The sequence below is a fragment of the Hypomesus nipponensis genome, chromosome 21, assembly GCF_054491055.1.
Source record: "Hypomesus nipponensis isolate SF chromosome 21, ASM5449105v1, whole genome shotgun sequence".
Taxonomy (NCBI): domain Eukaryota; kingdom Metazoa; phylum Chordata; class Actinopteri; order Osmeriformes; family Osmeridae; genus Hypomesus; species Hypomesus nipponensis.
Genome location: NC_140381.1, coordinates 13,411,044 through 13,438,504, shown reverse-complemented (window position 1 = coordinate 13,438,504; position 27,461 = coordinate 13,411,044). Strand labels below are relative to the sequence as shown.

Below are 27,461 nucleotides of genomic sequence, written 5' to 3'. Positions count from 1 at the left end.
TAAAAAGGTAATAGTCAGTAAAACAATTGACTTATATCCTCAAACGTGTCGTGCTCTCATCCCTGCTGACAGCCATCTCTCTGCACAACTGAAACCTCTGGTCCCTCAATGCTAATATATAAAAGCTGCCATTTAATCAGTATGATACTAAGTACCTAAGTCGACACCAGTCTTCCGCTGCAGTTCAATAGCCTGGGGGAACGAGGCGAACGGCTGGCCCGTCTTAATTACGTGATTGCCGTTGTTATAAGTCGTGCAATAACACGATAGGCATAGTCAACGGCCTGGAAGATGGATTGTCAACCATCCGCTTAGCCACGCAAACCAGGTGCTGTCTGCTACTGTTAGCATGGCTGGTCAGGTATTGTCTTCGAAAATCCGCTTCGCGTCGTGCCTAACAACTCCCCTTACCTGTTCTAAAATCAGCGTAAACCACGGCCTCTTGGGGCTTATTGCTTAATTTGACAACCACTCGTCACTCCTCAACTCTTGATTTGCCAACTGTGCGCCCCATGAGCTGCAAAGTTATTTATGCATTTAGCAGATGGCAAAACATGTGAAGGATGTTAACTTTTATAATGCAAAAAAAAAAATCCAAACAATAATTTGCAGTGGCCCGATCGGGCCAGTGAGTTGCTAGTTTAACTGTCCCGACGTTACTTTTTACTGGCCCCGGGCCATCGGACCATCGTTTATGTCAAGCCCTGCAGGTTTAGACTGACCTTCACGGATACAGGATACAACAGTTTAATCTCTCACTTTCCATAGCCAACTCAGTGAAAGGGGGTAGGGGAGTTGGAAGAGGAAGACTTGGGAAAGCATGACTACAATTTGCCTAGACACACCTGAAAATACCCCATATCCTTCTGAGTATTGTACACAAACAAGACCAAATTAGAGATTTTTTGCAAAGCACACCATCTCTGTTTACAGAAAACAAAATGAAGCTTTCAAAGAAAATGAACACCTTTTTTATAGTCAAACATGGAGTAGGTTCAGTAATGTTATGGGGTTGCTTCGTACCCTCTGTAACTGGGTGCCTTGAACATGTGCATGGCATCATGAAATCAAGTGAATGCCAAGGTATTTTGAAGCGCAATGGAAAACCAAGGAGCACCTGAGAAAAGCACCCAGGAATGGTTTGAGACAAAACACTGGACTGTTCTGAAGTGAGAGTCAGGTGGCTGAGTGGTAAGGGAACTGGGCTAGCAATCCAAAGGTTGCTTCCCGGTGGTGCCAAATGACGTGTCCGTGGGCAACGCACTTAACCCTAATTGTCTCTGGGGAATGTCCCTGTACTAAATGACTAAATGTAAGTGGCCAGCAATGAGTACAGATATAAAGTCCATTGGAAACTTGTGGAGAGATCTGAAAACAGCAGTTAAGTGAAGGCACTCTTCTAATCTGGGAGAACTAGAGCAGGCCAAACTGTCAGCAGCACAGAGGTGTGGGAAGCTCATCGATGGTTATAGGAAGCATTGTTTCATTTTCAGATTTAAACAGATGAATTCAGTTCTGAATCCAAAAGCAAAGGTTATGTGAAGTAAAGAATTGCGGAGACCAAATACTTTGTTAATTTTCTACTTATTTTGGGGAAAGAGTTTGAGTTAAAGTGCAAGGGTTCCAGTATTTTGGGCCACCATTTTAGTTTAGCCAACTGTAGTTTGTAGACTAGTTTAGCCAAATGGAAGTCAAATGTACTACAGCAATCATTCAAAGATGCCATCGGGGGTAGAACAACAACTTATCATAGCCTGAGATGTGTTATGTGGTTGTATTGAATAGTTGTAATGATATTGGCCTTTTCTCTGTTGACCAAAGCTGGTCATCTTCTGATGGGAATGATGATCCATTGGAGGCTGCCAAGGATAGCATATTTGTAAAGATCCTCCTCAAACTCATTCAAGAAGGTGTGTACTGGCTATTATATTAAATAGAAAAATAAATATTTATTTAATTTAATAACTGACTCGTAATGTTTGTTTTTTATATTAAAAAAATATATTTTATTTTTGGTTTACACTTTCTTAGATGTACTTCTTACATTCTTTCATCATTTCTAGGAGTTCCTCTACAAACTTACCTACCTGATGTTAAAGATCTGCTAGAATATGAGGAATTGGGAAGTCTGAAGTCGAAGCCCTACTTTGAGTTTGTGCTGCGCGCCAACTATGAACATTACCTGCAAGCACAGATTTGACACCTTTACCTGGACACCCACTTCCACAGTTGCACTTGTGCACACATTTTCATCCTTTGATTGACAAGATTGCATTTTCTAAATAAATTGCATATTTCTATAATTGTTTTTCCAGTTTTTTGGATGTTAGATGTTTCACAAATTGAAAATTATATGATTTTATTTGTTCTATACTGGTACCTAAAGAAAATGTTTTTGAACATTGAAATGTCCTGTGAAAGTGCTTTAAGAAAAAGGTAGTTTGGCCATCGAGTGCCTGAAAATACCAGCTTGTTAACTCTTGAGTGCATTGGTTTTTAATAAAGGTAAAAGTGATAGGCTATCACTAAGTGAAAGACAAACTAATACACATAAAGTAACCCTACAACTGGCTGGTAGTCTCCATATTAGATTTATTTTTGTGGCAGTGTGTAGGGTTCTGCTCATTGGTGGTGCAGATGTTGATTATAAATAGCAGGACCTAAACTCCTTGAGTGTCTCTTCCACCAGAGGAGTGTGCAGCTGATCCACTTTCAGTGATGGTAGGAGCAGATGGCCTCTACAGTGTCTACAGCCACCTAAAAATAGGGAAAGGTTAAATTGGGGACATCCACAATAAATTACCACTGCCTTTATAGCAGTTTTCTGTGTCCCTATATGGGAAAGACCTAAACAATATGTGCTAAGGTTGTTTTTAAGTTGTGCCAAGAAGTTACTTGATCTCAAATATATAATAAAACTTGAGTAATATTGAAATACATTCCTTTGGGTAGAAGCTTAACTGCAACTAAATGTTTGTTATCTGTGATCCTGGTAATAGACAAACAACTCTGGACCCCAATCCTGTTTTATCTCTAGACATCCTTGTGGAATGTATATTTGAGTAGAGGTATTTATTGCTGTGCATGGTATGGAGGTATTTTTTTCTGTTCTGAGTCATATGGTAACACAGTTTGTAAGTATAATATAGCTTCCGCATCATGTAATATCTCACTAAATATTAGTTAACAGTTGGATAAACAGGAACCAACATTAATTTCACTTATTTAAACACATATATAGTCTAAAAGGGAATTGGGTGAGGTAGCAGGGCTGCAGCTGTTCAGCTGTGTTTCAAGAGGGTCCTATCCGCTTTCACCTACTCCCTGTTTTCAGAAACTGGAGCATGGCCACTTCACTATTGCGGAAGTTACGATTTTCTCGGCTCTTAAAAGAATAACACCCCTACCTCAAATTTGACAGAACCTCTCCGTCCCCTCACCCTTTTGGTGCAGATTAAAGTTCCTTTCATGGAATACCCATGTTGTTTTCAGCAAACTTGTGTAAATGAATGCTTATGCTTTGGCTGTTCACTACGCTAGTATTAAAAAATATATATATATGGTTTTACCATTAGTTTTTGCCAGTGAAGTTTCTTTTTCACACATAAGCTTCTATAAAATGCTTGTGAGATAAAAAAAATTTTTTTTTAAATACATAAACCTTATTGTATTGGACCACTTCGGCCAATATTTTCTAAGGAATATCACACTTGCGGCTGATAAACTATAACTGAGATAATAAATGAAATACAATACAATGCATTAGAATAGGCTACCTTGACAAGTTGCGTTCTGGTCAGTGGCATACAGACAGCAAATGTAGCGTTCCTCTGATATTGCATAGAATATGGATGTGTGTAGTCCTGCCTCAAGGCGCGCCTGTGTTCACAATGCCATGCAGGAGTACGACGGATTACAACCGTTGGCTCTCCATACACGGGCTGAGAGCTTCGTTTTGGAATCGGGACTACCTCTCCATTTATGGACAGTCCTGCGCACTAAAGGCGCGCGGCGCTTGAGCGCTCGCACACAGCTTGCCCTTTGCGCATCTATCGAAGAACCAAATATGGATGAAGGGTAGGGAGAATTCCTGCGGAATACATGGACATTCCTAATGGTTGTCAGGAGAGGAAAAAAATGGGAAGGCGGCAGAGTATATAAGCTTCCCGGTGGTTGATGTCATTCTCCAGCTGGAACCAGTTCTCCACTGAGCGTCTTCTTAGGCAGGAACAAGAGGTAAGATTGTGGAATACAAGACCATGCTGTTGCTTAAGAGGGAGCAACAGCATTGATCATTTACGAGGAGTGGATGTCTTACTCTCTCGGGAACTTACTTAGCCCACATCATGGACTCCGGATAACGTTAACAGAATTCAACAAAGATAATGAACTTCAGGACTAGGTTATTGTAAGGACTTGGCAGCCATCCGATTGCTAAAGTTTACTTTCAAAACCATTAACAATTTGATCTGTCAGTGCAGAATACTTATTCATTTATTATTAATTTTGCATGTGGCATATCAAAAACGAAAAAAGTTTGATCATCTTAAATATTCATTTACAGAGTTCAATTATTATTTCCAATTTTAGAATCTGTAGCCTACCCGATGTTATCACTTAACAGGCTAGGGCGTATGGCCCTTCAATGCTGACATAAAGTCTTGTTTTGTAGGTCTAAATAACGTCAGTTTATTTAATTGTTTTGTTCTTCATATAGTTGAATGTTTTCATCACTATAAAGAAATACGTGCAACGAAAATAGCGTCGTAATAATTGAGAGAACAGCTTCGAGCTATGATTTCTGCATGTTATTATTGGCACTCTAACACTCCTCTTGACTAAACTACTGTTTGTAGGTTATGTCTAGGACATCTAACATAATTTAAGATACTCTTGTGGCTGTTACGAAGCTCGTTGCGTAATTCATCACAAAAAAATCTGGTTTCTAACTTGTCACAGAACCCACCAAGATGTGTGACGACGATGAGACTACCGCTTTGGTGTGCGACAATGGCTCTGGCCTGGTCAAAGCTGGCTTCGCTGGCGATGACGCCCCTAGGGCTGTTTTCCCATCCATTGTCGGTCGCCCTCGTCATCAGGTATGTGAAGCGCTTTAGTCCTGACAGAGAACCCACCATCTCACAACACTACCAGAACAAGTCACTTCACATGTACAGACAGGCTTACGTTATTCTCAGTTGTTATTCTTAGTTTAACTTAGTTGACGTAGGCTATTTTCAGTTATTAGGTGAATTATTATTCTGTGGACTTATGATTCAATATTTTATTTATATTATTAATAGTGTTGATCGGAATAGAAACGCATATAGAATTAAGATTTCTTTAATTTTGAATACAATTATATTATATTATTATAAAGTTTAGAAGGGACGCTACAAATCTGTCAGGAGGAGCCGGACCAGAGAATGTAGGATGCCTGTCCTTGTTGCAAATGGAAATAAACTTGAACTTTACAATTTATTGATTCATGTAGGGAAGTTTCAATGACAAATCACGTTTTCGTGGTCGAAAGTGTTTAGAGTTAGTTCCGAATGAGTATAGGAGTAGTGTAGGTAGGTGTACCGTTGGACTGTGACGTAACGTCCCGTATAGGCCTATACTCTTATGTCTAAATGGTTCTTGTTTTGTATCCTTCAGGGTGTGATGGTGGGTATGGGCCAGAAGGACTCCTACGTAGGAGACGAAGCTCAGAGCAAGAGGGGTATCCTGACCCTGAAGTACCCCATCGAACATGGCATCATCACCAACTGGGACGACATGGAGAAGATCTGGCACCACACCTTCTACAACGAGCTGCGTGTTGCCCCCGAGGAGCACCCCACCCTGCTCACTGAAGCCCCCCTTAACCCCAAGGCTAACCGTGAGAAGATGACCCAGATTATGTTTGAGACCTTCAACGTTCCCGCCATGTACGTGGCCATCCAGGCTGTGCTCTCCCTGTACGCATCCGGTCGTACCACAGGTAAATAGATTACAAGTAACAAGTTTAAGTTTTTGACCAGTTTAAAGTTTGAAAACTTGATTAACCCTTTATTTGTTTACAGGTATTGTACTGGACTCCGGTGATGGTGTGACCCACAACGTTCCCATTTATGAGGGTTATGCTCTGCCCCACGCCATCATGCGTCTGGATCTGGCTGGTCGCGATCTGACTGACTACCTCATGAAGATTCTGACCGAGCGTGGCTACTCTTTTGTCACAACTGGTGAGCTATCTCTTCACATAGGCTATAGTTTCGAAATGTGGTTTACGTGTCGCTCAAAACTAAGGCACGCATGGATAACCTTTACGCACTGACGACAATGTCTCCTTGCAGCCGAGCGTGAGATTGTGCGTGACATTAAGGAGAAGCTGTGCTACGTGGCTCTGGACTTCGAGAATGAGATGGCCACCGCTGCTTCTTCCTCTTCCCTGGAGAAGAGCTACGAGCTTCCCGACGGTCAGGTCATTACCATCGGTAACGAGCGTTTCCGTTGCCCCGAGACCCTCTTCCAGCCTTCATTCATTGGTGCGTATTACATTCCACTCGCCTCAGTAGTATCCAAACCAATTCGACAACCTTTTAATTTGATGTCTTATCAATGTTAATTTAAACAGGTATGGAGTCAGCTGGTATTCACGAGACTGCCTACAACAGCATCATGAAGTGTGACATTGACATCCGTAAGGACCTGTACGCCAACAATGTGCTGTCTGGTGGTACCACCATGTACCCTGGTATTGCTGACCGTATGCAGAAGGAGATTACAGCCCTGGCCCCCAGCACCATGAAGATCAAGGTGAATTCCATATAATTTCTGATATGCCCACTTTTACGTAGAAAGGCAGTCAATACAAAATACATTTTGTAAATTTAGTTAAGGTGTGCTATTAATTGTGTAGTCTATATGAACTACCATGATCGTATCTAATTGTTATGTTGCTTATAGATCATTGCCCCACCTGAGCGTAAGTACTCTGTATGGATCGGTGGCTCCATCCTGGCTTCCCTGTCCACCTTCCAGCAGATGTGGATCAGCAAGCAGGAGTACGACGAGGCAGGTCCCAGCATTGTCCACCGCAAGTGCTTCTAATTGCACTGTCATCTGTCACCATCTCGTTCAGGATCAAAGCAATTGTGCATAGCCTTGCTGTCGACGGACAACTATACAACTATAACATTGTGACAACGCGTTACACAGTGAAAGTACACGGAGAAAATAACGTCAACATCACCACGTGTGAGGAAAATACCAACATGTGAATGTAAAATGTACATAAATGTTATTTATTGATGACGTCCATGTGGTATTTTTGTGAGCACAGTCTGTTTGGGAATAACCAAGAGGGACAGAGGGTGCCCACAGCGTTGTTTTCTCTGGTTACCCGGTGTGGGCTCCGGATAACTGTACACCTGTACACAACCATAAAGAAGTTAACAGAGAAAATTAAATAAAAAACATTTTCAAGTATATTGTAGCTTATTATTTCTAGGATTTGTTGATAGTAGGCCGCCCACCAAACGAGCATTAATATAAGTACCAGATAACATGTAGCCAGTAGCCTGAATGTTATAAGGTGTATGAGATGCTTGTGCTTTTAAATGTTTTGAGTAAGGGAAAAGTCATGACTAGAACAAATAAACGGTGAACTAAAGTGTCCAGATTTCACCCCATAGTCCAGGGGTGTTCAATCCTGGTCCTCGCTGTCCTGTATGTTCTAGATTTTTCCCTGCTCAAGCACACCTGATTCAAATAAATTGTTACGTATCTTTCACAGTATAGTGGCTCAAAGCAAAAATATGCATTTTATAGTATGTATTCACCTGTTGAAGCAATTATAGAGCCTGCTACTTACAATAGCATTACCAGAATGAGGGGTGAGAGTAAGCTCTTGTGAGCATGCGCACAGCACCTGCTCGCAGCTATCAATATTCAAGTGCTATTCGTTGAGAACTGGACCCAGAGGATATTGTGTGCCGGTTCGTTCCTGCAGACCAAAAATATGAATATCTGCTGTATTTTTCCACAACGAAGACGTCTGAGTGTGTGTGTTTGTGTGGGGGGGGGGAGAGGGTAGGTAAGCCCATAAGCACAAAACAATTCTGACCGTGTTTACATACGGAGCTTTAGCCTACTGCGCCCAGGTGAAAGAAACATCGACGCAATCAACAGCTCCATGGTTTCGACAATCCTACTTGTGAGTATTGAGGCTATTTGCACAGCTCTAAGCAGTTATAAAAATAGGTCTATCGAAAACTCAGAAGCCAGGTGCAGCCAACGATTGACAAACCCTCAAAGTAGCCGTGTGTATACAGCCAGTCAAAACCTACAGCGGTTTAAAACGCTTAAAATAAACAAATATTCGGGAGGTCACAGAAAATATGTTGTAACCTCAAGCACAAAATTATTTTGTGTCCTATATGACAGCTTTTCGTAGCCTGAAAATGTGGTAAAGGGAAATTCATTATTTATTAGATGGCCGTTGTTTAATTGTAATAAAATGTTTTTGAGAAAAAGGATTCCGTCTATAGCAGCTGTATTATAATAAGCTTGATATAGTTTTAATAAGCTTGATATAGTTTTAAAAACAGAAGCCTATGGACATATTGCTTGTTGCTGCTGGTGTTAACCAGAGTGGGCGTTTTTTCAGATGACATAGTCTAATGGAAGGGGGGGAGACCATATCATTTGGTTTTTTTCATTGTAGATTATACTCCAATTCAGTTTAGTTTAACATTATTTTAGGCAATAATGCCTTATAGTCAATTGAAAAGATATAAACACATCTTTCATTCCTCTCCATCTCTTCTAGTTTAAGAGAATTTGACTCAGTAGCAGTAACAAGAAATATGGTGACCAAAATAATCCGGACTGAGTACATGAAGAAATTCAGAGATCCAAAATGGGAGACATTTTCCAAATACTATGAGGACTCATTAAAATACAGGTTATCTCGTCGAGTGATGGAGCATGCTCACAAGCCATGGGTGTGGGAGGGATGGGATAGCGTATCGGACTCCAGCGGAAGATCAACTCCAAGTATGAAGAACAAAGTTGCGACCATAAATGTTACCTCAGCACCCTTGGAGTTGAAAAACGAAAGGTCATCAGAACCAAAGGACGCTACTGAAAGGGAACTTAATTTTGAGAATGATCAGACGGAGTTGAACACTACTTATGCCAATGTCTTGGATAACTTGCCTAATTCAGGTTTGTAACTATTAAACATTTTCACTATGCTGTTTTGACTTTAATGTGTCCATTTTCCAATAGGTCATTTTAACATGGAGTCATAACAAACTACTTTCAGATTAAAGTTTACTTTGTCATCCTAAATGTAACAGCATTTTATCCTCTATTTATAGAACGTGTCATTGAGAATGGACTGATTGAATCAGATGAGGGACCTGAAAAGGAGGTTCTACTGAGCAGTAGTCTGTCAGATGAAACACAGACTGACAACGGACCATTAGACAAGGGATCCTCAGATGAGGAAACAGTGAGGATGCAGCCTAAACGTTGCCACCGCCTTCGGACCCCTCCAGTCGAGCCAGGTTATAGAGACAGTCTCCATGATGACAAGCAGATCCCTGTCCGGAAGCACATCAGGGCAAAAAGCCAGCCTCCCACCAGCAAGGAGAACAAGCAATGTCTCAGTCAGGCCGACTGGACAGGTAGACACACGGCCTCTGTCAGAAAGACCCCAAACAAGGTTAGTGTGTCTAGGTAGATGTGATGTCAAATTTGATTATATTGAGCTTCAGTGCTTTCACAGACTTTTTAACTTTAAAGAGGAATTTATAGATGGCTGGTTATACAGGACAACAGTTGTCCTCATGTAGGAAGTTATGGATCAATGAAGAGAAACAACAAACTCTGGTTTGTAAGAGAACCTACAGCAGAGTGTATCCTTTTAACACTCCCCCCAGAAACTATTAATAATAGAGCAGTGGTATTCATTACCAAAGCAAGTACCTATCTCATTTCCTTTGACCCACCGAGCACCTCTTTCCACCCAGGGCCGCATGTCCGACGCAAGCATCCAGACCAAACGGGAGTCAGATAAACAGGGCTCCAACCTGGATCGCAGGAGGGCACGGTCAGCTGACCTTGAGAAGATGCAGCGCTCAGAGTTGACGGTCGCAGAGGATCGCTGGATGACTGAGTACATGCGTTGCTTCTCTGCCAGATTGAGGTAGAGTGCCCAGGACACGGGTATCAGGCACAGTCTGCCACTGAATCTGAACATCATATTCCTCATAAAAAAATGGGATGACGGATAAATATGTTGAATGATACACATTTCAAGGGGTTTGGTCCTTTTATTCTTATGCTAACAGCGGTTGAGGTAACAACACTTCTAACAATAGGCTAATGATCTTTAAACAATGGTTAAATGTGTTGTTACTTCAATGAAGTTGCATCTACGCCCAATTTTAGTTTAATTTATAACTTGTATCTCCTGTGTTTTCTACTTCACATTCTTTTTATTGACTTGTGGAATTTGTCTGAAACGAGATGTATGATATAGTTATTCAATTACTAGCTTTTCTATTTTTATTCCACTGGTACTAGATGTTACTCCATGAATGTATCTTATCTCTGAGTCTTTATATTACAGTTAATTGGGGTTTAGGTTCTCTCACAAAGGCAGCTGTACTTATTAATTACTAATACTATACGATATATCTATATCTCTCTCGACATCAACATCGATTCCAATACCGCAAGACATTTTTTGTACTTTTTAGTAGAAGAGTTTAGTGTAGCATACTTTTATTATACAAACACATACTTGATTGTGTTCCAGCAAATTGGTTTTAACATGAATCTCTTTATCAAATTACAGTATAACATGCATTGTTTTTGTGTTATTGATGAAACCATACACATTCACCAGAGAAATGTATGAAATGGCCAGCCATTCAAAGAAGATATTTTGTTTTTAACATCGTAACATAGCTGTTAAATTCACCACTGTTTTGACTTTGCTGTATGTAATGTATTTTGGTATGGATGAAAGAGTTACAGAATCATAAAGTACTGTATGTTTGCTCACCAAAGTCCTTCACTTCATTATAACTGTCCTGGTTGAGTTTGCATTATTGGACTATTTGATAGTTGTTTTCTGAGTTGTGAGTGAAACTTAAGTTTCTTATAGTTATGAGGGCTGACGTTAAGAAAGTGGTGTACTGTGTTGTGAGATGTCAGTGATTCTCGGTTTACACACTATTTGTATTTCTCAACACTTTGTGCATAATATTCATTTTTAAATGTTTACAGCCCGTCTAACATCTTCAAGGTATTTTGGGTATAAAGCTCTATTCCCACAAGCTACTTAATTAAACATGTCAAATGTGATGTAATAATGTAATTAACTTGAATCACTGTCATGATCAGGTTTGCTACTATGCTATCTGGCATAGGCCCACTGCACGTATTATAACAATGTTTTGGCTATGCTGTGTGTGATAGTAAAGAGACAGTGGAGTGAAGCAAAGTGAAGAACCGTTTTGTTCCCTTAAACCTCTCAAATATATTCCTAGACTGTAAAAACACAACAGTTTGGGATATAGTCATTGATTGGACTGTGAACAAAAGCTATACCTAAGTACCAGAATATATAAAAGTATTTTTTAATAAGTATACATTTTGGATTCAGCTAAAAAAGTTTACATTTTGATCACTATATTTGAATTTAAAACCAAGCACTACGTATTTTGTCCACTTTCAAATTATGCTGAATAAATTGTATTTGAATAGTTCATCAGCAGTTGGTTTATTTCCATCGTTGTTTTTTTAAATATTGTAGTAAAAAAACATTTTACAGTAAGCATTGTTGCTTGATACACTTTGTCCTGTTAGTGTCCTAGTGTGGTCAAGAATATTTAACGTCCAGCCGTTGTCTACAGTGTATGATGGCACTGTCTTATATTAGTATCAGGGGCAATAGAGTATCTAATGTAATTGTATTTGTATAGCCCTTTTTACAAGCAATATCAGTGGTTAAGGTTGAGGTCCCCAATGATTACATGTGATCTAGTGCAGCAGTTCAGCTGTAGGACTGACTGAAGATACTTTTAATTAAGCTTTATTCATAGAAATCATGTCTGCCCCCTGACTGAAACAGAAAGTCTGTTCCAGAGGAGAGGGGCTTTATATAACCCAGCCTTATCCCCCACTGTTATCTCCTTAATTTACTATTACTACCATATATTTAGCATCTTTAGTGTCATTTCAGGGTTGAGAATTCAGAAGTCATTCGTCCACTAGGGGCTCAAGAAGGAAGCTGGTGGGCTTTAGATCCCACTAGCTTAAAGAATGCTTCAATAGGGAAAGGGTTGAAGTGGAGAGCCAGCTTCATTTTGTAAGGACCTTGGTATGGAGGATTAGTTCATCAGGTCCATATTTCAAGGGCTAGTCTGTAATTGGTCACTGATTGCTTTATTTTGTGGATGAAGAATTCCAGAAATTCATGAGTCTGGAAATCTGTGCCAGTACCAAGTAAACATGTTCTTGGGAGGTTAGAAATGGTAGCAAATAAGAATATAGGATTATTCTCAGGGTGTTATGGGTGTTAGCTACAATCAGATGGGTGTGCTGATCTAGTCCTGGTGAGGGCATGCTTACAGTTCAATAGGCTTTTCTTCCAAGCCAGATGGAATACCTCTAGCTTTGAGGTCCACAACTTCCATTCCAGTTTAAGTGGACTGCAGTGCAGGTGTCCTGTGAGTACCAAGGGAATGGAAGCACGGAATGAAGAACTATATTCAGAATCAGATCAGATCAATATGCAGGAAAAGCCTTGGCTAGTGCATCATCTACAATACATGATTGTTGAAGTCTCCCATGGTTAGGATGTTGTCAGTGTGTCAATACTGTAAAAATACTGTACCCAATTGTAAAAATCCAGTAGAAATTGGGGAGATTTTCTCAAAAGTTTTTAATGAATTCACAGACCTCAGGGTGAGGTTTAATCTTAAATCAATCATAAGAACACAACCTTTCATAGAGGCATGAGGAATATGTGATTATGTCCCTGGCCAGGCATGAGTTAAGCACTTGGACTTGACCCCCCCTCGCCTTGGAACCTGGTCAATATGGTTGATCACACCTCTTGGCTGCCCTCGGAGGAGGGACAGCAAGATGGAAAAATGTGTCGCAGGATTGACCAATGAACCGCAGTTGGTGTTTTATAATTTTACATTGCATTGTGTATAGTATGTATTTGCCATATATGAAGGTGCTGACAACACTGCATGTACTTCCTGCTAATAATGTTGTCTTCCAGATGTCTTCGATCTCTAAAGCTACCGGGCATTTTGACATGCAAGTGAGCTAAAATAGGTGCCTTAGGAACACTAGAATGCATAGAAGGGTGGGGGAACTTTTGAGTAAAAATAGCCCCCCCACATGTGTTCCTTTGCCAAAAGAGGACCCATGCTAAATTACTCAAGAAGAGTGTGTAAGGGCAAGAAAGATAGTGGGAGGGAGAAAGAGAAGAAAAGGCGAGAAATGATTGGTTAATTTTTTTTAACAATGGGAGGCTGGGTTTGGAAGTCAGAGTGAGTCAAGACAGAATCAGACAACTAAAACATAAGGACTGGTGTGTCAACTGGTGTGTCAACAGTTGGTGTTCATAAATGAAGAAGTGGCTTTGAATGGAGCTGCTCAAAGCCAGAACAGGCCGTTCATGGGAAAGTGGAGTCTTTAACTTGGTCAGTTAATCTCAGAGCTAATATGCAGTTGAAGAGCTCTGCTAAGAGGCGTGACGGAAATAGACTCTAAAAGCCTGTTCTTCATAAAGTGCGAAACCTGCGGAAGCATTTCCTTAAAATTAGGAAGGTGCTAATTTTGCATTTGTGTTTGTAAGGAAGACTTAGAATGTGTTTTTTTTGGTGATACCATGGGCTTTAGTCCTAAGATAACATGTTGACCCAGAATAGTTTTCATTCTGACACAACAAATACAATATATTTCACTTATCTAATAGATGAACAAAGATGATGAGCTCCCCCCAAAAAACTGATGGACCATGTAGGATTAAGGGACTTTTTACTGTATTTTAACTGTACAAATTATGCTGTATTTGTGACATCTAGTGGAAGAAACAAAAATAGCTGATGCTAACAAGCATTTCTAGACCCCCCTTAAGAGTTCATAGGGCAACTTGTCCATCTCATGTTCATTAAACAGTTGTATTCTATTTTAGTTCATCTTATTTTTATTTTACTGTTGCTTGCTTTTCTACAGGTAAACTTGCACTTAGAGATTCATGTTGTTTTATTGTAACTTGCTTAACTACATGCTCTTATGGTTTTTCCCTTTGGCACTTACTCTTTGGTTGTTCGTAATGTGTGCTTCTTGTTTTGGCTACCCGCAATGCTTTGGGTCTATCTTGCTGTTATTATCAGTGACCTATGCACTTTGTAAAGCTCTCTCTTGGAAGTCGCTTTGGATAAAAGCGTCTGCTAAATGAATACATGTAAATGTCATGTCTAGTATGAGATGGACAAGCCATGTCTCGGCATGTTAACAAGTGTCTTGTGTTTTAAGTCCTAAAAGGTTAACTCTGATATTGTGGCAAAATGTTCTGTATCATTCTATATCTAAGTTACAAGCTGTTTGGCGATTAGCTCCACTAGTCAGATGCTTGTAGAGTTAACTACACCAGCTTGTGTACATGCCATCTCAAGCTGCTTTTGTCATTGTGATGTATATAGGACAAGGGAAATTAGGTCACATCCCCATATTTCTCTCAACCCATTAAGTTAACAGTGAGTGTCCACTGCACTACTGAAGATTTCTCACAGTCCACCATTAGTCATTTTCAGTGTTATGAATGTAATTATATTTGCTACGGTGTCTAAATTGTTATAAAAACAGGTTGAAGGTGTGTTAGCATTCAGGTAACAAATCAGGCACCATATGTCTATCTAATCCAATCCAGGTGGTCTTGTCTTGTCCTATTATGAAGACAGTGTGAGGTCCACTGAAAACTACTACTAGACTTTGGCAAGGGATAAAGGGGAAAATCCAAACAAACTGATCTTCGGCTTAGAGTAAGATGAAAAGCAAATTGACCAAGGGACTCTCCCTTTGCGTCCATAGATAACTAGAAATGTCTGTAACATACAGTACACCAAATCAAATAAATAGAGGCACATACATGATTAAAGGGGTCATTGATTGCAGAACCAAATTTACCTTGTCACAGTTGAATAACGACAGTTCAGTGGGTAAAATGGACATACAGTGAACCTCAAAGTCCATTGACACCTCTTTCCTATGCAAATCTACCAATAAATGTTTTAAGCTGTAAAACGGTAGGTTTTGAAAAAGCTACCAAACTGACGTCAGTTCGGTGGTTCCACCTTTTTTGGCTCTGGTCTGTACCTTTGTCACGCCCCAAGATTTGCTGCGCGCTGCTCTGTGTACTTCCACAGAATTACAAAACACAGAATTTCTAGGATATTGAAAATAGACTACGGTGGTAAATGCAGTGTTCCAGGCTGTACAGGGAATGCTGACACTTTTCAGAGTCTTCCTAAGGAACTAAACACTCGACGGGCTGTAATGTTTGTTTATGAGAAGATCCCTGTGCAGTTCAACCCTCAATTACACATTTGCACAAACCATTTCCCCGAGGACAGTTTTGAAAACCTTGGACAATGTAAAGCAGGATTTTCTAAGAAGCTGTTGCTGAAAAGAGGTGCTGTTCCGACCTTATGTTCATCACAACCGCAAGCAGTAGTATGATGTTGTCACTAACAGTTATTAGCAATGCTAACGTATCCTGCCTGTATCTGGCATCGGTAGAATGTGTGATGATTTCGTTTACTGGCAATGGGGCTAACGTTATTTCATTTTCCTGACTGTGTTTCATAAAAATAAATAACCTGTGTTGTCATGTAAATCTACAATTCAAGATGTATGTTTGTCCAGATCTATTTTTCAGCAAGATAGAAGAACTGAAGCTGAGTTGAATCACGATCGTTTGTTTGCTAAGCTGCAGTGCTAACGTTACCCACCTAAATCGACCCCATTTGCTTCGACAACAGACGTGGAAACAACTAAGGTTATCAATTCAAAAGATATCTAGTCAATTTGTTGAAAACAGTGTTGGGTAGACACAATAGATGTATTTGTACATTTTTATTTCAAGTCTCCACCATCGATGTTTCAGTGAGTGCTGACAGCCGTGTTACGTCTTCACTCCGCAGCTTCACTCGTTGTAAAGGAGTCAGCGCGCAGCTCATCTCTATATTTATGAGCATACCATAAAAGGAGAAAACAGCTTGTTTCATTATAGGGCTATTTCACAGGGTGCATATGGGCGCATAAAATAGCACCCGGGGCAACTAATGTTACATACCCTATTCGGAGACCTTAAGGAACACTGTGAAATACACACAAAAAATAGTCAATCCAAAATGACAGATTTTGTACATGATGCCAGTTATTTGGTGTTTCATTTGGTCACATCCTGATGGCAGTTAAACATATGGCAGGTCTAGCCTTTCTACCAGCCCAACTTCTCCCCGCCCACAAAAAAATTGGTCGGGAAGTTGGGTCTGGAGGGTCTCTCTCTGGGAACAACTACATAAAACCAGGATCTGGACGGACCAATTAAATTGCCAGGGCGGGCTTTCTACGATGATGGACAGATGATCAACAGTAACGTAATTAACAACGTCACGAAAAAGCCCTTGGGTTGAATTTGTTTTCAACAAACAACATATTACGTTGCTCTGATTGGTTGTAGGTCTATCCAATTGAGCGTAGAGGCATTTGTTTTACGAGTTCGGTTGAAACACGCCCCATAATCACAGCCAAACTGAGAGTTTTCAGACTCATATTCTGACTAGAATTATGAGTATGACAATGTCAGGCTATGGCAGGTCATCACTATTGCTAGAATTGCACAAGATAATTAATTATAGTAACATGTATTGCAAGGAATATAGAATTCCTTCAACAGGGCTTTTATTTTGCGCCCTCTTAACCCTTGTGATCTCCTCGGGTCATTCTGACCCATCAGTCATTGTGACCCACCTTCGTTTGCGACAACTTTACCGCATACAAAAACATAGTGAAGAAAATTATTTTTATTTGCTTTTGTATTGGGTAAAATTGGGTAAACACAACGATGGTTCGTTATGAACCTTTTGGTCATGTTACCCGAAGGCAGCACAAGGGTTAAAATACCGGAGTGACAAAAAAAACTAATTTCTTTAGAGATATTGGGGGGGGGGGGGGGGTCAGGTTGGAGTAGGAAGGGAGGGGGGGGGCAAATGTGGAGGAGGGAGGAGTCTGAGTTGACTGAATAGCTCCGTTAGACCCCACTAATCAGCTATCAATCACCTTTGTGAGAGACTGAGTGGTGCGTGTCTGTGTGGTTGCCACTGTGATGGCGCAGCTGTCATCGTTAACGAGCTGATCAAAGGGCAGAGGGAGTAACAGAAATGTACCTAGAATCCACACCTCAAACAAGTTAACATAGACGCAAAACTATATGTCCAATCTAAAAAATACGGATATTTTCCAAGACCCAAAACTCTGCCAAACCAGAGATATCCTTTATGTCTGTGCGGTCAAAAATATGACTCTACCGGCAGTTTCAAAAAATTTGTACCTTCTGCTTTCTATGAGAAATGTGTTACCAGATTTGCATTGGTCTCTATGGGGCGAGAGTTGGACTTTGTCTGGCTCTCGTGGGGCTCTGAAAAAATTTGTAAGTCTGTTGGATTCCACAGACAACTGTCTACAACCAGCACAACATTTCCTATCTATTGATCCAAAATGAATGTCAATCTCAGAAAACTGTCTGAAAAACTTGTGAAACATTATCAGTGATATTGAAAAAGGTTGAATAGATATCAAAAAGCTGAATTAAGATAAAAAACAATTCAGGGATTTGTCAACTTTGTAAAGTTTAAATGGTGGCTGTAGCTGAGAGATTGAGGAAGAAGAAGGATTTGAAAGTTGAAGAAGTTTAAGAAGATTTGGAAAAAAAACTAAATTGGAAAACCATGTAAAAAATATTATGAATATTGATTTATATTAGTTCAAGCATTAGAGATATAAAGCTGAAAAGTATACACTGATAACCCCTGAAACTGCTGAATTTTTTGATTTGAAGAACAATACTTGGAATATTCCAACAATAAATACTACCTTTAAAAGTAGTTAAAAATATGACTTTTTTTTGTGGTGGGCATAGATTTTTTTTTTAAATCTAGATTAATCTCACTGTAATCTTGGAATTAATCTAGATTAAAATTGCTCATTTGAATTCCGCCGAAGGCATTCAGAATATGTTTGCTTTGAGAACGAGTTTCTCAAGCCAGGTGAGCGAGGAGATTAGTTAGCAAAACTAAAGAGCAAACTGAAGCAAAGCCTGTGGCTTCATAGCTGCATCCATGTTAGCACGTCACGTTTGATGTTGTAATTTCATACACAAGGCATACACACTGGTGTGAAGACTTGTTCTCGCCCCCTACAGTGCAATTTGGCTTGGTATACATCCGCGCTAAAATATCAAGGTGAAAGTCACATAGCTTGTGAAGTATAGACCCAGCTCCCAACGCAACTTTTTTTAATCGCCAGATAAGAGTCTCGCGTTAACGCAGCACGTTGACGCCGATAACGGCCCATCACTTTTCTATATTTAGATGTTAGACCAATCTGAGTTTTCGGATGAAACATTGTATCCAGTAAATTGTGAAAATATTGTAAATAATTAAATGTAAAAAAAAAAATGACGTCCAAAATTACTTCCAAAATGGACAACTGAGCATTCTTGATGTTTACTTTATCTCCTGGTCTCCAACAAAACAACTTAGCTTTTTCCACCACGACTCTGAAAGGCTTTTTATCTTATGAGGTGTCTTCTTCCTCAGAGTCTGCCTTTGATGCATGCTGTTTACTTCTTGAATCCCAGTCAAGATGACTGAATCAAACACATCCTTCAGATTCTTCTGGGTCAGAGCTGAGCACTCGATAAAGGTGATGGCCCCTATCTCCTGGGCACATTCCTGGCCCTCCTCTGTGCTCACGGGTCTCTCCTGGTTCTGTGCCAGGTGGATGAGCACCTGGACATCATCTCTCAAGTCCAGCTGGGTGCCCACCAACACCACGGGCACCCTGGGGCAGATGCGTCGGACCTCAGGCACCCACCTGTCTGTCACATTACACAATGAGGAAGGGCAGACCACGCTGTAGCAGAGCAAGAAGACATCGGCATTTCTGTAGCACAGGGGCCGGAGACGGTCCAACTCCTCCTAAATACCAAGAGGCAACAACGTAAAAAATAAAAATAGACCGGAAACAGAGAAAATACTTTTTCTAAACTAGTCACACACCTTCTGACTAGTGTGACACGTTTTATGCACAGCACGTTATAGCTCGACAATGTATATCTTTGATGTACTCTAATTGGGAGTCTTGACCAGAAGGGTAAAAAATGTCAACTGAAGGGGGGCAATAATAAACACAGAGAACCACAGGGGTCATGTAAACCACTTGTACACATCCTAAAGGGGGCAATATAGGGTTTGGAATTGGGGACAGAGCGCTGTCTGAGAGAAATGCTCAGACATACTGCAAAAAGGAAAATAGGGGAGATTTTAAGGATGCACCCAAAAGGGGACTAGTATATTACTAGTCTACTAAAACGTTTACAGCCACATACTATATCTTATAAACTATTTGAAACTATGGAGTCTAAAATCAGACTAAAAACGATATTAAATAGATTCATATTCCAGCTTACATTAATAGTTTCATCAAATGTGAATTCTATTCACAAGCAGAGAATGTTGGAACAGTAAAAACAAAGAATTATGATTGAAAACTTAATCTGATCAAAATGTAGACTGTATAGATCACCTGTTCACTCACCTGGCCGGCCATGTCACAGAGTTGTAATCTCACTGGTTTTCCATCCACAACAACCATTGCTGTTAATGCGGATGAAAACCAAACGATTTATAAACTATGTTTTGGGGATTTCATAGAGTGAACGTACAATAGCACTGACTACAAAATGGTTTGTGTCAATGTAAATAACGCACTCCTGGCTATAGCTCTATATATGTCATATATATATATGATTTAACAGAGATATCGTATAACAAACGGACCTGCAAAGTTGTCAAATGCTGTTGGGATGTACTCTGTTGGGTATCCATTGGTGGTATAACTGACAATCAGGCTCGTTTTGCCGACCGCTCCATCTCCAACGAGGACGCAATTCACTTTACGCTCAGGCACGGAGCCTGACCGTTGTCGTTTCAAATTTAGTTGACAATCTCGGTATTTTAGACGACTCGGTACCTCCGGAGAAAACTGACAACACACCGGGTCCGACACTCGACTGGCTTTCTGCATCCCCATATCTTACAGAAACATTTTGCGCCGAGTTGAGGTTTCTAAATATTTCCTATAGCATTTTCATCTCGATACTCATGTGGATAGTTTTGTTTGAATCCAGACTATAACATCTTAAACAAGAAATTATAAAATAACCTGCATTTTGATTGCAAATAGCTGTCCGGCTGAACAAGTTTCAAAGACTACCATTTAATTTGTCCGTAGCGTGAGTCGAATGGCTTCTCTGCTTCTTGTGTGTTCATGGTCCTAAGTATGGAAGGCCTAGTGGGCAAGTATTAAGACGCCCCCGTGTACGTAAGAAGCTTAGACTAGACGCCATGTGATGTGCGTGCACAGCAAAATCAGCAGTGTTAATTCAACACCAATAGAGTTGAATTCAACACTTTTAAAGTGTCTATATTGATCCACACTATTTAGAGTTAAAACTACACTTTTAAAAGTGTTAAATGGGCAACACTGATAGTTGCAGCAACTCTCTCAATAGTTGACATTTAACACCAGTCAACACAGTGTTAAATTTACCCAACACTTGTGTGCAGTGTAAGAATTTAACACTATCTGTATATTCTGTTTTAACACCAACTGGAGTTGCTGCTATGTAACACTATATGGGATTTAAAATTAAACTCTGTATTATACTCTTGTAGAGTTGATTTATATATATTTTTTAAAACACTGTAGGGAGTTATAATCCCTAATGCTTTACATAGTGCAATTTTACTTTTGAATTCAGTAGATTCCTAGTACTTAACTATTACAAAGAAGAAACATATCAATACAAAAGTTTGTTCGAATAAAACTTGTATTTTCAAGCCCATCACAAACATAGCATTTACTTTACAATCACATTTACTAATTGTCAGCCTCAATAGCACAGGTCACACAAAACAATAGCACGGGTCACACAATATGGCAATGTGGCACAATGTATATTTTTTCATCCATCTCATTAGATAACTGTTTATCATAGGGTCTATAATAAATCAAGTCATCAATAGAAATAACAGAAAATGAATCATCCCTCTCCTTTATACAGTAGGCACTGAAGTGCTCATCAAAATACAGAGTATCAACTGTGCAAATCAAAATGAAAGCTTGATCTTAATTTATAATGATTCTGGTGGTCTTTCCAAAAACAGGAACTTCTATATTTGTTTTAATACAAACAAACATTCCGATTTGATACCCGGTTCCATAGTTCTTCACCCAATTGGTAGTTGACACATCAGAGTATGCATTCACATTTAACATTGCATTTAAAGCCTCTCCGCTTTTCCGTTTTCTCCGCCTGGATGACCAGGCACCACCTCAAGCTGAACCTCGCCAAAACAGAACTTCTCATCATCCCGGCCAAACCCTCCATCTCCCACAACCTCTCAATCACCCTGGGATCTGCGACGGTGACCCCCTCATCCTCTGCCAGGAACCTTGGGGTTACCATGGATGACAAGCTCTCCCTCACGGCCCACATTGCTGCGGTCTCCCGGTCGTGTAGATTCACCCTCTACAACATCCGGAAGATCAGGAGATACCTGTCTGAGCACTCCACCCAGCTGCTTGTCCAAGTTTGGTCCTCTCCAAGTTGGACTACTGCAACTCGCTGCTCGCCGGTCTCCCAGCATGCGCAACCCGCCCACTTCAGAGGATTCAGAACGCGACGGCCCGCCTGGTCTACAATCTACCCAGATGCTCCCACGTTACCCCGCTCCTCATCTCCCTCCACTGGCTACCCATAACGGCCCGCATCAGATTCAAGACCCTGGTACTGACCCTCCGAGCAGTGAACGGGACTGCACCCGACTACATCAAGTCTCTCCTGCAGCCTACACCCCCACCCGCCACCTACGGTCTTCTTCAGACAACCGCCTGGTGGTCCCACCGCTCAAGACCGCCCGATCCCAACACAAGCTCTTCTCCTGCCTGGCCCCCCAGTGGTGGAATCAACTCCCCACCTCCATCAGAGACACAGACTGTCTCTCCACCTTCAAGAGAAGGCTCAAGACGCACTTGTTCCACGAGTACAATGGTACTTAGGAATGGTTTGCTGAACCCAACGCTGGTTTCCTCAAGGATCACTCTTGCTTTGACTGCTGCTCTTGTTTGTTAGTGGTAGCTGATTTAAACTGTTTTCTATTTTAGTTAATCCTATTTGTATTGCTTTCCTACAGGTGCACTTGCACTTAGAGTTTCATGTTGTTTAATTGTAACTTGTTTAACTACATGCTCTTATGGTTTCCTCCCTTTAGCACTTATTTTTTGGTTGTTCACAATGTGTACTTCTTGTTTTGGCTACCCGCAATGCTTTGGGGTTATCTTGTTGTTATTATCAGTGACCTATGCACTTTGTAAAGCTCTCTCTTGGAAGTCGCTTTGGGTAAAAGCGTCTGCTAAATGAATAAATGTAAATGTAAAGCCTCACCACCCTCCAAACTATCAATCACTTTCTTCCTCACTGGACCAAACTCAAACCTCTGAAAATTAAAATTCTCCCAGTGATAAGCTAGCTGTCTATGGTGTTGTTTGACCAATGCTTTTGTTATATTTTTGAAATTCTTGACAGATCTTTAAAAAAAATTGTGTTTGGCCTCCAACCTCATGCACCATACATGAAGGAGTGGGCCTATTTTACGAATACACCTTGGGTAATGGATCATAAAATGATGCTTTGGAATAAGTCTTTTCTAAGGAAACAAAGATTTGAATAGCTTGTGATGATCATTAATGAAATGAAACACTATATTCACAATTTGGAGCTAAAGGAGGAGCAGGTTCCAATAACTGTTATTTCTTTCAACTAGATCACCAAAAATGAGAGGAGAGTTTCGCACAAGGCACCATGACTGGATAGCATTCAATCCAAGATCTTTGCTCTCATCCATTTTCAACCCACTTGGCCGGTTTCTTCTCTCAGTGTAACCATAGTTGAAACCTTGAATTCTCTGTGACAATGATTCCAAAGATAGCATTTTCTCCTTGATAAGGTATTGAAAGACCAGTTTTAGTTTGTACTGCACTACACCTTCAAGAAGGTCGTGCATTATGTCAACTGCATAGTTGTCAGAGATGTGAAAAAAAACGCAATGTATTGAGCAAGCATGTCTTCTTGACACCATATGTTGTCACTAACATAGGATTTTCATGTATAGCTGAACAATGTTCTGTATGGATGTCTTTTGTACGAAAAATCAAGCCAGGGTGATCTTCAGTGAAGACATGTTGAAACTCTGCCTTAGTGGTTAAACTAAATCTACAACAATATGTTGCAGAAAAAGACTCTACATAACCAAACAGCCCGTGTAAACCAAGGTTATCACCAGTTACTTGAATAACAGACCCTAGCAATGGTGAGTCAGAGTAAGGTACTTCTAGTCCTTCATTTTCTAGTTGTTTAACATCATCAACGAGAGGCTTCAGTATCTCATCAAAGCCATACTTTTTCAGGTCTTGTGTGTGAAAATGTTTTGAACATAGACTTCAGGGTTCTTAAGATAGGTACATACACAAATTTATCTGTTACCGGGATCTGATTGTAAACTCCTGTTGTTCGATCTCAACGTACATCAAATCGCACCCCAAGAACATACTCAACAGGCTCAACTATTTCCCACTTTTCCTTGAAATACTTCTGTCATTTGGCTCCTGTATTTAAGACTGAGAAAGGATTTTGTAGTTGTTCAAAACAACTGTCTAGCTTTTTTTCAAAGTCTGTTCCTCGAATCTCTGAAGTATAGTTGAGAACTGCATCTCTCACTTGACTGTGAATATCATTTACAACCTCTTACATTGAACCTACCATTGCTTGGATAGTGCTCTCAGCAACACCTGATGATTGCAACTGTGCTACAACAGAACCACACATGTTGACCAAATGATGCTTGTCAACAGAGACCTTGGTGGTTACTGGAATGTCTGTGCAAGCTGAAGTTGAATTTGAAGGCTCAATTATTATTTGAGTGTCCATATTGTCAACAATATTTGTCGAAACAGTGTCCCGGTGCAAACGAATAATGTGTTTCTTGAACCCTGAATAAGTGGAAAAGAACGAAGAACATCCCGGCTGTCCGCATTTCAATCGTAATGTCTTTCCTGGATATAAACCATGGTAAAGTCTTAAATGCTGACAAAGCAACGCAGAACTTCTGTGGTGTAATTTGCAGATAAAACAAATTAACATATTTGCCTCCAAGGATGTGTGTCACCTCAGAAACTCGTGTTCAGCAGTCTTGCTCTGAGCTCCTTCACACAGGGACTTTCCTTGGTACTTCCCACATCAATGTTGAACACAGTGGTTTGGATGAACGTGTAAAAGCTGTTAAGAGATTCGTGGTAGTTAACACTGAAGATGAAGTGGGCCTTGAAGAGTTCATCGAAAGCTGCCAGGGACGTCTGAACCTTGCAGGCCTTGTGGTCAACAATGACGTAGAATTTTTGGACGTTGTTCTTCTGTTCACCAACACACAGGAGGATGGGCTGTCCTGGTTCCAAACTGTTCAGGAAGGTCTCAACACTGGCACCAATCTGAAAAACCAGAACCATGAGGAACCATTTTAGTGGCCCACTACATTACTTAACGTTGTCGCCTCTTCACAAAAAGAGGCAATGTGAAAATAACTACATTAAAAAGCATACTAAAACATTGCATACACTCAAATATCTCACAACATGTTTGACTGCTTGATGTGAGCTAATTTTAGGACTCTTCTTGGGTCCTTTTGCTGTAGGGGGAAGTAGGTGAACCAGAAGTAGGATGCTTGACAGGTCACTGTCCCAGCCTAAGGGGAAAGCAGAAGTAGAAGATTGTAAGAAAGACTTGCATGTGAAAATAAATATATCCACATTAGGCTACATACAAGATTTCGGGAATCAGGCAAGTAAATTAATGTTTTTAAAAGATAAACGAGTGATGCTTACCAGACTCATCTGAGGATTGATGCCCAGACAAGAGGTCTTCAACATTCTCCTTAGAAAACTTGCCTGCCAGGATCCTGGGTTTGAAGTAAGTGGGCCATTTTGCCAATAATCTGCCAGAAACCTCCTCACCAAACATCATGGTAAAGTCTTGGTCAATCTACAGAAGAAATTCTTTAAGTCCCTGCAACCGTGCAACCATCCACACATTTTCAGTATTTTTATGTAACTGTAGGTGTAATCCTTAAATGCACATTGTTCACTTTAAAAATAAATAAATATCACCATATGCATTTCTTACCAAGCCAGGTGTATCAAGAAAACGTGGGAAAACATCCAGGACTGTTGAGGAGTTTTGCTGGTCTTGTTGAACTAGTGTCTGACAGTATTGAAATGTTGCCCTCATTTCTTCTCTGACAACCGATTCATCAGTAGAATGCTTCAGTATGGAGATTGCCTCACGGCTTTCCTCGCCAAACAGTTGCTTGTCAGTTAGGAGAAAATCCCTCTTGCTCTTTGGACCATCTTGATGGGTAGTAGTGGTTGAGGATCTCCTGGACTCAACTGCAGTGTTGCGCTGGACTGTCTTTATCCTCCTGGCCAAATAACCAGATCCACTGTCAGCATCATAGAAGTGCTCCTGTAAAATTCAGAGAACAACAAAACTAAACATGGCTGATGGGTCACAGCAATACAAGGCAAATTCAGAATAACCTCCCTGCATAAATTGTTGTATAAGCCATTCATTTACAAACTTACATATCCATTTTTTGAATAAGGATCACTGAGGTAAGGAAATAGTGATGACGCCAAGAGCGTATTTGGTTCGCACATAAGTTGGTGGGATCCTCCTTTAAAAATAGAACATTTTACAAGCTTTAAAATTGTTATCAAGTATAGAAATTAGTCTTTTTGTTTACAATTCCCTTTGCTTCTTTTGCACTGATCTTACGTTTGCTGATTTTTTTAAGGGATGTATTGGCTAATTAATCTGTTCAACTTAATTGCTTTAATAGTTTTGCTCCAGAATTATTCGGACACAAATTTGTTTCCATAAGCCCCTTTTTAATGAGTAGTAGACAAGAATAATTCAATAGCTTTTAAATAATGGAACAGGGTTCTGTAACAATCTTATGCACATCTTATGCTATAACATTTATTTAATATAATTTAATACCTGTGAACATAAAATGCTTAGCCATGAACTTCCATCATGTCAGGCACCAGTAGGTTTATCATATGTCGCCTTGTACTATCCGTCAATGTCTTCATATTGTCATATTCATGAAACACTTTTTCTCCCCCTGGCTTGGACTGAAGAGTATTTCTCACCATCTAAAAATTAAAAGAATCTGACAAATAGTTATCATGTTAACCTTTACGGCAGGGGTGCCCAACCAGCTAAATCACCTCTGCGGGCCCGAAAAGTCCAGGAATTGAAAAGTCAGCTAGCAGCACAACAGTCTGTTTTTACCAGGCCCAACACCAAAAGTGAGGCTGCAACCATAGCTTCGTGCGATCGTGTCAGTCGCATTCTTGCGAAAGGAAAGAAATATTTCAAGGATGGTGAGATTGTGAAAGAAGCGTTCATGGAAGCCGCAGATGTGCTCTTTGCCGATTTTAAAAATCAAAAGGAGATTGTGTCAGCTATTCAGGATTTGCAGTTATCACGAAATTCTGTTACACGGCGATGCGAGGGAATGGCGGAGGATGTTGAACAGCAATTGAAGAATGATCTTGACACATGTGAGGGTTTCTCTCTCCAGTTCGATGAATCCAGTGATGCTGTGGACATGGCTCAAGTATGTGTGTTTGTTAGAATGGTTTTTGACGACCTGAGTGTAAAAGAAGAGCTGCTGACCATTTTGCCTTTGAAAGGGCACACGAGAGGCACAGATATTTTTCAAGTTTTTATGAAATAAAAGAAATTAAAGAATTTCTGAAATGTTCAATTCATGCTGAATATGCACAGTTAGAAGACAGTCAGTGGCTCTTGGATTTAGTCTTTCTGACCGGGAATCTCAATAACTTGAATCTAGAGCTGCAGGGTAAGGAAAAACACATCACAAACATGATCAGTTCCGTGAACAAGTTTAAAAGCAAGTTACACCTGGTATCAAGTCGGCTGCAACAGTGTGATCTGCGGAACTTTCCAC

General features: G+C 40.3%; 4 protein-coding genes, 1 long non-coding RNA gene and 1 pseudogene across 6 annotated transcripts in view; 3 read left to right on the top strand and 3 right to left on the bottom strand.

Moving 5' to 3' along the window:
- Positions 1 to 2,303, top strand: part of nup133 (nucleoporin 133) — a 42,440-nt gene extending 40,137 nt beyond the window's left edge. Inside the window, exons 25-26 of the mRNA XM_084686054.1 lie at positions 1,822 to 1,910; positions 2,064 to 2,303. Coding sequence (XP_084542180.1) covers positions 1,822 to 1,910; positions 2,064 to 2,200 — 226 coding nt within the window. The 3' untranslated portion in view covers positions 2,201 to 2,303. The remainder of the gene's footprint in view (positions 1 to 1,821; positions 1,911 to 2,063) is intronic.
- A 269-nt stretch (positions 2,304 to 2,572) lies between these two features.
- On the bottom strand, positions 2,573 to 3,927 carry LOC146238082 (uncharacterized). Its single transcript, XR_014740655.1, has 2 exons — positions 3,777 to 3,927; positions 2,573 to 2,757 (listed from the first exon to the last, which is right to left on the bottom strand). It is a non-coding gene; the product is annotated as an uncharacterized LOC146238082 (long non-coding RNA).
- A 173-nt stretch (positions 3,928 to 4,100) lies between these two features.
- Positions 4,101 to 7,473, top strand: LOC146238081 (actin, alpha cardiac muscle). The gene is made up of 7 exons (XM_084686055.1): positions 4,101 to 4,236; positions 4,960 to 5,099; positions 5,659 to 5,983; positions 6,066 to 6,227; positions 6,339 to 6,530; positions 6,620 to 6,801; positions 6,952 to 7,473. Exons 2-7 carry the CDS (start codon positions 4,971 to 4,973, stop codon positions 7,093 to 7,095), a joined length of 1,134 nt encoding a protein of 377 aa, XP_084542181.1. The 5' UTR covers positions 4,101 to 4,236; positions 4,960 to 4,970; the 3' UTR covers positions 7,096 to 7,473.
- Positions 7,474 to 7,609: 136 nt separating this feature from the next.
- ccsapa (centriole, cilia and spindle-associated protein a) lies at positions 7,610 to 11,768 on the top strand. Its single transcript, XM_084686056.1, has 4 exons — positions 7,610 to 8,200; positions 8,816 to 9,213; positions 9,369 to 9,715; positions 10,023 to 11,768. Exons 2-4 carry the CDS (start codon positions 8,853 to 8,855, stop codon positions 10,200 to 10,202), a joined length of 888 nt encoding a protein of 295 aa, XP_084542182.1. The 5' UTR covers positions 7,610 to 8,200; positions 8,816 to 8,852; the 3' UTR covers positions 10,203 to 11,768.
- A 7,028-nt stretch (positions 11,769 to 18,796) lies between these two features.
- Positions 18,797 to 20,642, bottom strand: LOC146238079 (rho-related GTP-binding protein RhoU). 2 transcript variants are annotated; one of them, XM_084684863.1, is made up of 3 exons: positions 20,148 to 20,642; positions 19,894 to 19,964; positions 18,797 to 19,286 (listed from the first exon to the last, which is right to left on the bottom strand). In XM_084684863.1, exons 1-3 carry the CDS (start codon positions 20,398 to 20,400, stop codon positions 18,813 to 18,815), a joined length of 798 nt encoding a protein of 265 aa, XP_084540989.1. In that variant the 5' UTR covers positions 20,401 to 20,642; the 3' UTR covers positions 18,797 to 18,812. The 2 variants fall into 2 exon arrangements, with proteins under 2 accessions (XP_084540989.1, XP_084540988.1); XM_084684862.1 differs by having other exon boundaries at positions 19,906 to 19,964; positions 20,148 to 20,415.
- Positions 20,643 to 23,788: 3,146 nt separating this feature from the next.
- Positions 23,789 to 26,694, bottom strand: LOC146238078 (uncharacterized; annotated as a pseudogene).
- Between the last annotated feature and the right edge of the window lie 767 nt (positions 26,695 to 27,461).

Coding starts and splice junctions, on each gene's coding strand:
- LOC146238079 (XM_084684863.1), bottom strand. CDS start 20,400: ATGGGGATGCAGAAAGCCAGTCGAGTGTCGGACCCGGTGTGTTGTCAG. Junction 19,965..20,147: donor AGCATTTGACAACTTTGCAG/GTCCGTTTGTTA, acceptor CCGCATTAACAG/CAATGGTTGTTGTGGATGGA. Junction 19,287..19,893: donor CCGGCCAGGTGAGTGAACAG/GTGATCTATACA, acceptor CTTGGTATTTAG/GAGGAGTTGGACCGTCTCCG.
- LOC146238081 (XM_084686055.1), top strand. CDS start 4,971: ATGTGTGACGACGATGAGACTACCGCTTTGGTGTGCGACAATGGCTCT. Junction 6,228..6,338: donor CTACTCTTTTGTCACAACTG/GTGAGCTATCTC, acceptor GTCTCCTTGCAG/CCGAGCGTGAGATTGTGCGT. Junction 6,531..6,619: donor CTTCCAGCCTTCATTCATTG/GTGCGTATTACA, acceptor TAATTTAAACAG/GTATGGAGTCAGCTGGTATT.
- ccsapa (XM_084686056.1), top strand. CDS start 8,853: ATGGTGACCAAAATAATCCGGACTGAGTACATGAAGAAATTCAGAGAT. Junction 9,214..9,368: donor GGATAACTTGCCTAATTCAG/GTTTGTAACTAT, acceptor CTCTATTTATAG/AACGTGTCATTGAGAATGGA. Junction 9,716..10,022: donor TCAGAAAGACCCCAAACAAG/GTTAGTGTGTCT, acceptor CTTTCCACCCAG/GGCCGCATGTCCGACGCAAG.